We start from the raw sequence: 15,209 nt of genomic DNA on the forward strand, positions 1-15,209 counted from the left end.
TACAGAATAGCATTTGATGCTGCAATGCTGTTATAGAAAAATATAGGTGCAAGTCTCAGCTCCTTTCAAGGATCAAAGAGTCCTTTTATACTGCAGGTCTAGCTTGCTTCCACCTCACTTTAGGGGCTTACCTGTCTTCATCTATCCTCTCTCAGCAGGGAAATAAGCACCTGCAGAGAGTAAGAAGCACTTGATATTGACAATCAGCACTGTGTTTAGATTTCTCTACGTCTTCTGTAAAAAGGGACCTACAACAGCTGAGGTTCCCTACTTAGCTCTTTCCAGTGCATGAAGTTAGAGTGGATGAATCTTATCTTTTTTTCATTATTTTCCTTAAATATACAGTCTCAGGAGCTCAGTCACTTAGCCCCAAAGTGTTCAGGGAACTTTTAGAGTGGTAAAAGGAAACAAACTAAAATGAAAAAGAAAAGAAGGAGACTTGGAAGAGAATCAAGGGCAAAACACAACTCTGGAAATTTCTCATTTATTTTTAATAAGCTTGATTTTAAATTTTTACTTTAATGTGAAACAAAGAATGTAGAACCATAGAATCATAGGCTGGTTTGGGTTGGAAGGGCTCTTTAAAGGCAGAGGCATCTTTCACTAGATCAGGTGACACTCTTCTAAACTCATTTGTATCTTCCTTTTGTTTTTCTTAAGATATGAAATCATGAATTTTAAGAAAATGGGGAAGGACTACTTTGATTATATCAATGTTGGCAGCTGGGACAACGGTGAGCTGAAAATGGATGATGATGAAATATGGTCAGAGAAAAATAATATCATCAGATCTGTGTGCAGTGAACCCTGTGAAAAAGGACAGATAAAGGTAATTTTTTTTTTACTTATTTCAGTTGCATCAATAGGCTTGAAATTTGAAAAGTTTTTCCTATCTCTTTCATGAAGGCAGTATCCCACACCTCAGTTAAAGTGTACAGACGTGTATTTTGTTCCTGCTTGTATCATAGTCATCTCACAATTTTCATAAGTTACTATTTTCTTGTACTTCTACATCTGTGAACTGTTGCCTTTTTTGCCCTTATAATCTGAATGCTTTAGAGCAGATATTGTTTGGTGTTGGGTTTATTTGTTTGTTTTTGTGGGTTTGTTTTGTTTTGTTTTGTTTTGTTTTTTTGCTGCATATGTTAATAGCATCTGATTCAGAGGAGAGTAAATCCTTGGCTGGGACTTGTCAGTATGACTGCAGGTAATTAATAAATAATAATTGCCACTAATTCAGTGCTAGACATAGGCACCTAAACTGGAACATTATTACTCACACCTCACATCTGCAGTATCTTCAGAGACCATCAGTAACTTCTGCTGCTTAGAACTGCGAGAGAAGTAAGTAACATATTTTTTTAATGATACCTATTTTATCATTTCCTTTCTTTCTTAGGTTTTAGATTTTTTCCTACCTCCCTGTTGTTGGTGGTGCAAGGAAGAAAGATAAATGATTCTGTCATATATTAATTGTACTCTGTTGTTCTGGAGCATTCCATGAAACAAAGCAGCTTAAAAATCTGCAAGTCCCTAACTTGCCTTGCAGTCATTTCCATAAAAGTTTGTACGCTGAGAGGACTGTCATGGACAATGGCATAGCATGAACTGAAAAAGAAACAACTTTTCTCATGTGTTAACATGGCACGTTTGCAAATCTGGGAAGTGGCAGTGGCCAATGGGAGGCTGACCATGCTCTGCAATACCAAGAGTGAGACATTTCTGTCTGAGTCTTGCATAGTTTTAGGACAGTTACCGTGGTTTATTCACTGGCTGGTCTTTTGCAGAGTCAGCAAATTCCATCAGATCAAATACATGTGTCTTCAGTGTAGTAGGTACATGCATTTATATCAGATTTCCAAACTTCATAGTCAGTGGAAATACATAGATTATTTCAAATCAGGAATTGTTTATCCTCAGTTAGAATTATTAAACAGTTGAAAGTAATCTTGATTTAGAAACGCGTTTATTTTCACTGTCGATCCAGGACAGTTGGTTCAGATGGAAACAAACTTTCTGCAGACACATGAGGGAACGGAAGATGACTTACACCCCCAGTACCTAATCATAGTTACAGTATGTTAGCTTGCTACAGCTATGAAGACATATATTCAAGAGGAAAGAGATGGACAAACATATATTACTTCAGAACTGGGTTACACTGAGATCCTTTGTAACCTGTTTCCACAACTCAGGGGATGGGGAGCATCTTCAATAACCTTCAGTAAGTTTCCTTCTGCCTTGTGCCTGTGCTTACAAGGATTCTCCCAAGACGATTATCACAGGATCATTAGATTGGAAAAGACATGTAAGACCATCTAATCCATCAATTCTTCTCCAGTTTATCACACATGCACACGCTTCAAGCCCAGTGTTTGAAATGTTCCTTATGCTCTGCATTAGGCTACCGACTGTGAATTTCAAAGTTTACTGTATAGTCCTTTATCTTCATTACATTCACAGATGGTGGGGAAAGCTGGATCCTGCCTAACTTCTTGGTGGTTTTCCTGTTTTCCTACAGAGTTATGTTGGAATGAGTTATTATGAAGGAATTTGAAACTTTCAGTGTAATGAGATGCTGTTACTCAGCAGTGTTTTGTGTATCCATCTGAAGTAGTGGGTAAAATCCAAACATAATCCAACTGTATATATTTGAAATTGTGCAAAGACATATTATTATTAAGATAATAATAATATTATTATTCAATTGGTTCAATGGATTAGACAGATGACAAGAGGATGGTAAAACATTTTTTCTGTTTTAATTTTTTTTATTATTATTATTAGAAGGGACAGAAAAGATTGTTTTACTGTTAAAAAATGCTCAAAAATATTTTCAAGAAATGGAAAGTAAAAGGATGAAGTAGCTGACTAAACAATTTTATAGAAAAACTCTGATTTGAGAGCAATTCTTTTCATTCCTAGAGGAGGATACATAATCATGGTTAGTACTGGGTAAGAAATGCTGAGTGAACTTGTTTTCTTTCTGGTTTTTCAGATTCTAAGTATTTTATAGATGTTACTTTGGTGAAAATTTTAACCTAAAACTGTAAACGAATTGTTTTGATAGAAAAGCTTAGGTGTTTTGAAAATACCATATGGTTATTATTTTGACATTTCACTTTCTTGATTTTTTTATACCCTGTAAAATAATGGATTTTATAAGGCATAATTCACCAAAATATGTCTAAAATTAGAACGAGCTTTCTGAGAATTTATTTTGAAAACACATTTTTAAAAACTCCTTTGTTCAAACTTTTTGTTTTAGATCAAAATGAAAGAAATCCCAAGATATGAATTTTTCAGGAGGGCAGATAGTTTACTTTGCAAGTAGATGTAATCTAAATTCTTAGAGAGCAAGAGCAAAACATGTATGCTCTTATGGTTTTTCTCCAAGGTTAGCTAATTGGGTGACCTTTATCTCCTTTCATCCTCTACAATGTTATAAACATAACTCAAATTTTAAATACCTATATTGCTGATGAAAAAGATACAAATTTCACTTTTTATTCAGTACAGCTTTATAAAGAACAATATAAGCAAGACAGCCATTTTTGATTACACTGAGTTGCATTTCATTTACTGAAATTTCAATAAAGACATCTGGTTTTGAAGCCCTCTTCTAAATTCATCATTGCACAAAAATAACAAATTTCAAAAAGTCAACAAGTCAACCTACTTCTCGTGATATAATTGAAAGTATTTGTTGTAAAATTGTTTAGAAATAACAAAGAGATTGGGAAGCTTTATTTCAAAAAGGAAAGAAAAAAAGAGAAGAGAAGAGAAGAGAAGAGAAGAGAAGAGAAGAGAAGAGAAGAGAAGAGAAGAGAAGAGAAGAGAAGAGAAGAGAAGAGAAGAGAAGAGAAGAGAAGAGAAGAGAAGAGAAGAGAAGAGAAGAGAAGAGAAGACGTATGAACAAAAAAGACAGATGTTTTCAGTGCCAGAAATGATAAATAAGAGTCTTGAAAAATCTATATCTCAATCATGAGAATACAATGACATTTGGCAGCAAATTACAAAATGAGAAATCAGGTCAGATGTTAAAACAAACTAAGATAACATTCTCATTTCTAGGCATTAATTAGAAATGTAGTAATCTGATTGGTTCCAAAAAGGATGTTCAATTTGATATTTGGAAAAAAATCAGTTTTAACAAATTACTCACAATTGGATGAAAAATAAGCATTCAAAAATCTTCAGATAATAAACACTCAAGCCCTTTTTAGTTTGTGCCCAGTGCCAGGTCAGGAGGCAGTGGGCACAAACTGAAACGCAGCAGTTTCCCTCTGAGCACCAGGAAGCACTTCTGTGCTATGCACAGTTGGAGCACTCTCACAGGTTGCCCAGAGAAATTATGGAGTATCCCACTAGGAGATCTCCAAAAGCCATGTAGACATGGTGCTGCTCTGGGTACACTGCTCTGGGTGTCCCTGCTGGAGCGGTGATTGGGCCAGATGGACCCAGAGGACCATTCCAACCTCTGCCATTCTGTGATTCTGTGTCATAACACCACACAAATCCCAACATGGACCAGAATTGAGTGAATTTTATGTCTTGCGTATCATGCACTGGCTTCTGTTTGCTTATTGACATCAATGAGATTTTGAATCTTGCTTATTATCTTCAGAGGAGAAAAAACTTCTTGTGGTTCTGTACCTCCACCTATACCTCTACTGGGTTGCTGGCGTCTTCTGGTATATACGTGGTGTGGGAATGGAGAACTTGGGTCACTTTTTGGATGAACAGCATATCATGAAAGGAGTCCTCTTTAACAACAACAACAAAACTTTCTTAGAAAAAAAAGGAAAAAAAAATAGCAATTGGGGCAGCATGAATGTACATTTATGTTGCTAAATCAAATGTCAATTTTTGTCTCAGGTGATTCGTAAAGGAGAAGTGAGTTGCTGTTGGACATGCACTCCTTGTAAAGAGAATGAGTACGTCTTTGATGAATACACGTGCAAGGCCTGCCAGCTCGGCTCCTGGCCCAATGATGAGCTTACAGGTAAACAAGTTATTGGCGTGCCTATGTTATCAATTAATATGTTCATCGACTAAGCTGAAGAAGCCAATGGCAGATACAAGTGAGTATGAGGACTCTTTGTTTTAGTCAGATCAAACCTAGAGATATAGCTGAAATCTGAACTCAAACTGGTATTTGTTATCTTTCCTCAAGTTGATCCAGAAGTCCTTGGTTTAATTCAGCTGCTCTCTAAAGACATAAATTGCAAGATCTGGAAATAAAAAATCTAGTCCTAGCGTTGAATTCAAAACAGGTTATGTAGGTCATGCCCTTCTTCAAACACACTGAAAAATGAATCATTATCAGAGATATTATTAAAGAAGGTCAAACTTTATACAGTTTTATCCACCTCCCAAGCAGGTACAGAAGAGCTGTGGAATACTTCTGTTTTAATCTGTATTAGCTGTGGTAATTATTGCTACTGAGAGTATTGGTACTCTAAAAAGACCTAGCTCTGTAACAGTCCTTTGTTCACCAGATGGTCTGCTAAAACATAGGTTTAATGTTCTCCTGGACATGGTGTAGATCTCTATACTCTTGCAGAATGCCAGTTTGCCTACTTCCAAAGCAAAATTGCTCCAACACTTGTATCCCACAACCTCTCTTCATTATGACTAATAGACAAGATTTGAGTGTACAGATGCTGAGAGAACACAGACATTTCAAATACTGTTCAGGGATCAGGTTCTCGTTATGGTAGACTTTGCACAAGGGCAGAAGAGACAGGCTTTTTCTAGAAGAGCTCACAACTCAGTTTACATATAATTTCTGTGGATGAAGTAAGAAATTAATGAGGTTAAAGAGAAGGAAGACATAAGAAAAAACAATTTGCTGGGTGAATTTATGTAATTGGAAGAGTGTCAGATAGTGTTTGGCCTTTAGATAGATTTCTATAAAGTTAATCAAAATCTTTCCCTGGCAAGGGATGTTACACTATGGTAATACATGAGCTAAGGATACTAATTATTGCAAATAATAATTAAAAAAATCATTTAGCTATGAAATTGACAGGGGATTTATCAGAAGATGTCAAACATGAAACTTCCCGAGAAAACTTTTAACTGATAAAACTGAAACAGCAGTAAATTAGATTTATAAACTCTCCTCCAGTCCCGGTCCTCCAGTACTACCTTCCTGAACACACAGCAATCAGTCAGAAAACCCCTCTCACATCAGGAAAAGCATTCTCATGTCATGGGAATGGAGAAAGGAAGAAGAGACCATGATCCATTTGATTCCTTCTTCCAGCACATAGTGCACAGTTTTGAGTATAAACTCAAATTCACATCCTGACTGGGCCATACACTGACCCACACAGAAGGGACCAGGCTGCTGCACCAGGCTGATCAACTTGTGAAAGTCAACTGGTTCAAATGGCCAACTCTTCAACCACCCAAACTGTCCTCTGAAATGCGGCAGATCCCAGATCACACATTTATTTCAGCTAGCACCTGAAATTTTACCCAAAGTAGATAAGCTGAAATAGCAGCTGCTACAATGAGACTAGAAGGGAAATTGCTCTAAGTGCCTTATCTGATCAATAGAGGATCCATTTTGTAAACAGTAATGATTAGAACTGCCGATAATATAGGAGAATTTGAAGGGAAGGGGAGGGAAGGAAATAGACTTCATGTGCTGTACATAAAGCAAAGTGGAGCGGACAGCTACCAGCATGGCTCTGGGGCCTGGGCTTTGTGCTGGCTCTCCAGGACACTCAGGTCCCTGCGCTCAAAGACAGGTATCAATCTGGGCTTGTGGTAGGGTTTATCCTCTCAAGGCCCCTCAGCTGGGCGCAAATTCAGCAGAGTATTTGGTAACTGAACCCTACCTCAGCCTCCATGAGCACTGCTGATACAGCATACATTCCTGGTAACAGGACCCCTATCATCATAGCTGCATGGCCCTATGGTTCCCATCTAACTTAACTATTCACATGATGGTTGGATCTGGTCTTATTTATCCTTGTATCAAAAACAGATTTTAAAAAGTCTATTCCCAACCAATCCATATAATATATTAAGCTGTATATTTTTATGATCATATTTATAGACCCAACTTTTGCAGCTTGTAAAGAAGTTACCTCTCAATCTAACTTTGTTTACAGAATAAGTTTAGTAATAAATGTGAAGTAAATGTAAGGAGAGGGATGTGTATTTTGAATTCTGGTGAGGAAACTTCCCATTAACTTTTCAAAGCGCACACCAATCTCCTTGAAATGTCCCTACATCTGATACTGCAGCAGTCTGTGTCTCTGCTGCAAGATAAAGCCATATCTTAGGCAATGTCAGCTCCTCAAGGCCACACATAAAAGCTCATTGGAATAAGTCTTCCTTGCATGGTCACTTTTAGATGAGAGTTCTGGTTCGGAGCCTCTGGTTTTTGAGCCAGTAAATTTACCAGCCATGCAACAGAAAAGGCTTTTAATGTGAAGCTGCACCTCACTGTCTGCCAGAGATCTGAACTTAGATAAGAACATTTTCTGAATCCTTTCTTGGCTCATACAACAAAACATTACTTCAGTTTTCTTATACACAATGACCAGCATCAATTTGGGCCACAAATTTCAGTATATAAAAGATATGATGGCTAGAATGCTGCTTGCAAAAAGAAGTTCAGTCTTGTTTTTCAGCCACCTGTGGAATCAAAATTCAGATGCAGCAGAAGAGCAGACAGAAGGGATGCAATGTGTGTAGGAAAACATTATTCTCATAAAAGAAAAAGAGCTGTGAGATCTCAAGTGCATCGTAAGATTGTAAGGCTTAGTACATCCAAAGGGAAAGATGAGTGGGAGGAAGAATTTCTCTTGATTAAATCAGTTACTGGAAAATATCTCCGTCTAGAAAAACTGAGGCTAGGAAAACAATGTTTAGCTGCTAATATTTTATTCCTAGCAAATTTTGTTTTCATTGCTTGTGCACAAAACATTCCCCAGGGACCAAGCTGCACCTTGAATGCAAACCTACTGTTTCTCTTTTCTTTTTCCGCAGTACATGTATACCATCCCCAAATGCACTCCAGGTCCATTTCTTTCCCCTGAGTTAGTGTCAACCACTCATGTACTGTAGATCCCCTTCTTCCTCACACACTGTTAGTAATGCCTGTATGTGACAGAACTATTTCACACAGCACTCAGTGTGACTGAGCCATACTCAAATAGAGCAGAAGAAACACATGATTTGAAGTCCAGAAGTATATGCTTACACCTCCACTGTTCCTTAAAGCAGTTAATGGTGCTACATTTCCAGTGGAAGGAAGAGAAATGGATCCCAGATGTGTTTAGATATGAATAAAGAAACTTTCTTATCTTCTTTGGTCCAAATCTTGATGCAATCGATTTTTCAGTAGACTGATGAGAATGGTTTTTTGTTCTCCAGGAACCCACTGACTTTGAGGGCATGACTGTCTGCATTCAGAAGGGATGCCTTGGGAAAACTGAACAAGTTTTGCTCAGCAACCCAAAAGTTTGTGAGTGGCTGTAGGAACATCTTGGTCTGGTTATCTCTAGGGTTTGTCTGAGGGCATTTTTGAGGGGGAAAGAGACAATTATTCCTTCTTTCTGTGATTCAGGGACAGTAGAAAGCATTAAGAGAAACGATTTTCTCCAGTAACCTCAGGCACATCAAAGAAAACAGATGATATTAATTAAGTGACATTTGGATTATCTTCAGGCTTTATTGACATTTTTCTCACTCTCTGAGTACTCCAACTATGCTGGTTATTTGATTTTCTTGATTAGATTCAGATGAACATAGGACTGAAATATTTTACAGTTCTCGATAAGTTTTCTTTATCATTCATGGATAAAGCTAAATATCAGAAATATGCCTTTTTGCTATAGTTACAAAAATTTCTTCCCCTAATAAGGTGCAGCATACCCAGCTTTATGATCTTGTCTTCATGTTTGAAAATGCTAGGTAGGAACTGGAGTATCCAAACAACACTTGAATGGCAAGGACTGAAAAAGAAGTGCACTCCACCTCTACGTGACAAAACACATCAACATGCTCTGACCATACTGATGCTGTGTTCTGTTAGCAACCTGCTCTTTCCTGAGCCCAAGCTTGTACTCATATGGATTCACAGAATCATAGAATCATAGGATCATTTGAGTTTCTTGCCTTCCTTTCCTGACTTCCCATACCTGAGGATGGAGAGATCTGGTGCCCCCAAAAAAGCTTCCTTTAAGATCTCCCATCCCTGCTCTGCTCTCTTGCCTTTGAGGATGGTTTCCAGAGTGGTTCGTTGACTAACTCCCTAAGAGCTGGAATTTGGCTTTCCTAAGATTTAACATCCTGATTTTAGTCTTTGTCTGTTCAGTATCCCTCAGGGGTTTAAAGTCCACCACTGCATGGTCACTACAGCCCAGGCCGCCTCCAATGCTGATGTCATCAGTCAGTTCACTGGCATTGGTCAGCAACAGATCCCGCACTGCATCACCCTTGGTGGGGCCATCTATTGCCTGGCTCAGGAAGTTGTCCTCAGTGCATTCCAGGAGCCTCCTGGATCACTTACAGCTCAACATGATATTTTTCCAGCATTTGTCAGGGTAGTTGAAGCAAGATGCCTCCTGTAGCTGGAGAGAAAAGGCTTCACCAACAAGCTCTGCTTGATCAGGATTTCTCACTGAGAAATGAAAATGAGTGCCGTCCTTATCCTGAGGGCACTGCTCATGCTGTCAGTGAGATCAGCAGAAAACAGGTGGTGCCAGGAGCCCTGGGCACGGTCTGGTACAGCCCAGTTGGGACTCATCATAGGGGTGATGCTGGTTCTTCCTGTTTACTGCCCATCCTTGCTGTGATGTAGGGTTCTGAAAATTGAATGTCTCATTCATCTGGATCCTTAACGAAAAAACATTATTCATATCTGTGCCTGAAATATTATCTAACAGTAACTGCTTGTTGCCATCAAATGCCTTTCTTCTACCACAACTCATAATAAAGTTGAAACCGTTGGTAATTTCAGTAATTGCCTGACAGTTGTGAGCATGAGGCAGAACAGAATTTAGCCTATGCTGACATTGATTTTGCTGCTGAAATATTATTAAGATCCTACTTTTGATCATAATTTCCGAGGCTGTAATTCAGACAGAGGTTAAAAGAAGGGCACAGTTTTTGTCAGGTTGTTTCCATCATCATAGTTGTGCATCAACTGCACATGAAGCCTGTGATAAAGCCTGATTTTCATCCTAATTTCACAGGAACAGTGCCTTTCCTTTTCCTTTCCATTTTATGCCAAATGAAATGTAGCCATTTCCATAAGTCATTCTCACATCTGCCTTTTGGGAAAAGCAGATAACAGTGAGTTAAGTGTTCAGGTGACAATATTACAAGCAGGATTTCTGCATTAAAAACACTACATTTAAAACATGGAGCCACTATTCTTTTTGGTGAAACTCAAGTCAAAACATCAGAGTTAACATATAGATGGACTCAACTCCTGCAGTTCATTGGTTGTTCTGATTAGTCTGCACATTTTTTTTTTAATTTAGAAACCATTTTCCATTTGGTCATACAGTAACTTTAATGAACTGCTCTAAGTCTCATGTCCTTGCCTTTTACTACAGTTCACAGCTAAATCAGTATACTTGAGTTACTTAGAACTTCACCTCCTGAGATACAGAAGCCTCACCTGCTGCAGTTTAGAATGTGATAGATCCCTGCTTCTGCCCTGTAGAAGAAGCAGAAGAAACCTGTGACTAGTTCTCAGCTGCACCCATTGACTATGCATAACAACCCTCATGGATGGTCTTAGTAAATGTGCCAGCAGATGCTGCAGATGATAGTTAAACAGATGGTTGCCTCCACATGCCCTCCTATTTTAGTGACTATGAAAGATCCCACTGGAACAAGACAAAGAACTGTTGATCTTAATAGTTCAAATTACCACATCAAAAGTTACTAGACCTTAGTACTGAATTGTTAAAGATGTGCTCTCTCATTTCAATAACGCATATTCCACATGGACATCAGCAGGGCTGATTTTTCACCCAGGACTTCGAAGAGTGTATTTCTCACATTTACCTTGTCAGTTTAGGCAACAGTTTGGGGTTTTATCCCCCCTAAAAATCATTATTATGAAGATTTCCCTGCCAGATTCATTAGGATTTTGGTTCTGACTCCTGCATTCCTGTCTCTCAGCTCTCCATATGTGAAAACCTGGATCACTAATCAAGATTTCCCTTCTACCATCTTTTGGAATTATGGCACAGGGAACACTCAGGAATATTCATATAAAATATCTAACAGCATGGCAGCAATACACATTAAATCCTGTGTGGTAAGTCCCATGTCAAGATTCTCTTTCACAGCTAAGCAGTTGTGAACTGCAACAGGTTGCCCAGAGAGGTGGTAGATGCCTTGTCCCTGGAGACACTCAAGGTCAGGCTGGACAGGGTTCTGAGAAACCTGATCTAGCTATAGATGTCCCTGTTCTCCTCAGGGGAGTTGGACTAGATGACCTTTAAAGGTCTCTTACAACTCATACAAGTCTATGACTCTATTCTATGATTCTAATTCAGTAGATTGTTATTTAGGCTTGGCACTTGAACTCCTGCTATCTATGACAGGGATTAAAAAAAAAAAAAAAGATGAAAAGAAAAGTACATCTTTTGTTAAGGGGTGCCTAACTCCACAAAAATATTTAGAATTTAAAAAAACAGAACTAACTTTTTTCTTGCTCTCCATATGGAGTGTTAATGAACTTTTGTTCATTATGTTGACTTATGGGATTTCCCTGAATTCCCTTCACTTTTCAGACTGTGTCCTATTTACAAGCCTTAATCTGTCATGTTTACCTTTGGAACTAGTTTAATTATGTGATTCATATTGCCTGCCATGAAAGAGATTGTCAGTTTTACGGATGCTGAAGGTACAGTAAGCTCTCTTAGGCATCGAGGCTGTAATAACAAATTAAGACAGTGTCATGATTAAATCCCCTGAAAATAGGTATGATAACAGAGCGCTTCATATCTGTGAACTCTTATCCAGATGAACTAATTTTAAAGCAATATGAAAGATCAGAAGTGGCAAGTTTAGCTCAACTGAGAGAGCAGAGGCTACTCACAGACCCAGGGCAAGGGTCAAATCTTCAAGAGATCTCATCTCATTTATAGCACCATTTAGCTCATCCTTAGAGAGGCAGATATTCTTCCAGAAAATCAGATTATTATTTCTTTTCTATCCCAGGAAATCCTCAGATATCCTCATCTGTAATTTGTTGGTGATTTTTTTTTAATGCTCCTTGCAGAAATCTCTTCCCTAGCAAGTTGAATGGGACTCTGATATTTTATATCTATTTTTCTTGCTATTTACATTTATATCTAGTAGTTATCTCCCCCAGTCTTTGTCTCTGGCCAGAGAAACACAGAGATTGTTTTATGTCAATTTTACTGGTGCTCTGGTCCCAGAAGCAGAGCACTCTTGAGCACAGAGTACAACAACTCTATACTGCTCCAAATTGGATTTGCTCCTAACAGCCTTTCCACCAGCCAAAGATTGCCTCAGCCCACTGCAGGAAAGAAAGGACTGGGCTTGCTGGCTCTGTTCCAGTTGGAGTTTCTGAGCCAGCAAGGAGAGAAGACTTTCCAGGTGCTTGGAGATGTTGATGAAGTGTAAGAGGTGGGCTGTGAGATGGGATCTTGTCCAAATCACCATTGAGCACATGGTTATTTATGGAATGGGAATGAGTTCTTTTTTTAGCATTTTCAGCATTTGCCTTGGTATAATAATGGCCATCAAACTGACTGTACAGTGACTATGCCATTTTCCCATATTTCTTTTACTTGATTTGATTTACTTGATTCTTCTCTTTCTGCAAAGTGTCATTGTCAGAAACCATTAGCTGCAAAGCTGTTAAATAAGAACCTCACCAATCATTTGCTTTATGAAGAATATCCAGTCCTTAAATCTTAATTGAAGAATAAATAATTGTACAGCTTAGCATTCCCCTTGCAAAGTACACTCAGTGACAGAAAATAAAAATGGCACAAGTTTCAATTCTTTTCTCAGGTATTTTATTAACAGAATGTAAAAGGGTAATAAAGCAAGAAAGGCATGAAATAGTTTTAAACCAGCAAGAAATGTTTGGCTCTGGTTAACCTCTATTGTAATGTTAGAAACTCTGTACAGGTCAGCCTCTATATCATTGTCTGCAGATAAAGGCTAGCTGTCAGGTAAGAACATTAGAAAATTCCAGTTCAATATGCGGAAGTAATAGAGGCTGGTAACAAATGGTTTCTCCAAAATATTCATTACATTTGATGAAATCATAGAATCATAGAATGTCACAGGTTGGAGGGGACCTTAAAGATCACCCCATTCCAGCCCCCTGCCATGGACACCCCCACCAGCTCAGGCTGCCCAAGATCCCATCCAGCCTGGCCTTGAGTACCTCAGGGATGGAGCATCCACAACTTCTCTGGGCAGCCTGTGCCAGGGCCTCACCACACTCTGAGTAAAAAATTTATTCCTAACATCTCACCTTAATCTCTCCGCTTTTAGTTTAAAGCCATTCCCCCTTGTACCATCGCTACCAGACTGTGTAAAAAGTCGGTAACCCCTCCTGCTTGTAAGCTCCCTTCTAGTACTAGAAGGATGCAATGAGGTCTCTCCAGTTCCCTCTCTTTTCCAAGATAAACAAGCCCAAAAAACTTCTTTGGGAAGAACCCACATGAGGAAGGATATCTACTTACCCCAGAGAGTGCTTTCTGCTTTCACTCTTCTTCCACCACTCTTAGTGGTATAGAATGATTTTAAGGATGTCATTTGCATGCTACATTAATCTTGATGAAGTCAGAATGAAATACCTTGTCTCCCTCAATCTGAATAAGAAAACCCTTTAAAACCAAAAGGAATTAATAAATGCTCATAAGAGTGTTTCATGAAGATCTAAATATCTTTGTTACGTTAAGACATGGCAATAATTTTATTATTGCATCAGAAAGCTTATCACACCAAAGCAGTTAAAATACAAATGGCCAATTAATCTCTGTTTAGTTATCAAAGGCAAAATTCTGTTACACTGAAGTGATACAAATATGTATCTTTTAACTGCAGTTATGTCAAAGATTTGGTTACCCTAATTCTGCTGATTTTTCTGCAGGAATCCAGAACTATCTGCCTCATACTTTTGCCGGACAACATATTATAATATCATCTTGCAGATACTTATATATTTTTACAGTATTGTTTAGAAATACATAATATAGAAATACTGGGAGGATAAGGGATTTAAATCTAATCTTAACCAAAATTATTTCCATGGAAAGTTTTTTATCATTAAGAATGTCAGTGAGAGATTTCAAAATACCTTAAGCTCCACTGAAAAATAAAGGAAAAGACTAAACATCTTACATGTAGAAATTCCACAAAAAAACAGATGCCTGCTTTTTCTACTGATCATCAAGATATTAAGATCCCAGGATCCTTTACTAATTTGAATTGCTCAGCATCCAGGTCCTCATCAAACCATGCCTTGTCCAAATTGCCCTCACTGCTGAAAATACAGATGTAAATGCCCAGCACTCCATTCCCAAGGGGTAAAATTCTTCTACCACCCTCTACCCCGAGGCAGGCTCACATTTTTCTGTCTGGCCCAGCCAAAAAGCAATTTGATTCCAACAGTCCTAAATGTTGAGGTCATTTTTAATTTGTAATAAAGGTTATTCAAGCTAACTAGTTAGTCAAGCACACTGGAATGAAAAGCCTTTGGCTTTCAGACACTCTCATTTATTTGATTTATTGGCTTCAACTCTAATTATATTGTATTATTTTGTATTACAGTGTGCTAATTAATTTGCATTTTGATATCTTATTTAGTAAATTAGTTTGTTTCTCCTCAAATCATTGCCGCTGTTTTCTTTTCAGGCCCATCTCCTTTTTTTCCCTTTTTCCCTTTTTCCCTTCCCCAGGGCATGGGTCCCTGGGACCCTTCACCCTGCTAATCATGGAATGGGGCTGAACCTGCCCGTAAACCATTGACAGATAAGTACAAAGAATGACTTGTTAAACCTATACAGAAACTGAAAAAACAAATACCCCTAGAAGGGGCTGCACATTTTTAATTCAGCTTTGACACTAATTTATTGTTAGCAGTTTGATTTTGTGAACTAGATGAGGGATTAATTCCTCAAACATCGCAAAAGCATGAATGACAGATAAGGAAATTAGAACCGTAGAACATCCCAAAG

The 15,209-nt window shown here is 38.2% G+C and overlaps 1 protein-coding gene across 4 annotated transcripts in view; it reads left to right on the forward strand.

Moving 5' to 3' along the window:
• The window catches only part of GRM5 (glutamate receptor, metabotropic 5), a 254,953-nt gene that overhangs the window by 208,574 nt on the left and 31,170 nt on the right, over positions 1–15,209 (forward strand). For all 4 annotated transcript variants that reach the window (XM_015279791.4, NM_204138.2, NM_001397865.1 and 1 more), the window contains 2 exons: positions 661–829; positions 4,879–5,005. In XM_015279791.4, coding sequence (XP_015135277.1) covers positions 661–829; positions 4,879–5,005 — 296 coding nt within the window. The remainder of the gene's footprint in view (positions 1–660; positions 830–4,878; positions 5,006–15,209) is intronic.

The sequence above is a fragment of the Gallus gallus genome, chromosome 1, assembly GCF_016699485.2.
Source record: "Gallus gallus isolate bGalGal1 chromosome 1, bGalGal1.mat.broiler.GRCg7b, whole genome shotgun sequence".
Taxonomy (NCBI): Eukaryota; Metazoa; Chordata; class Aves; order Galliformes; family Phasianidae; genus Gallus; species Gallus gallus.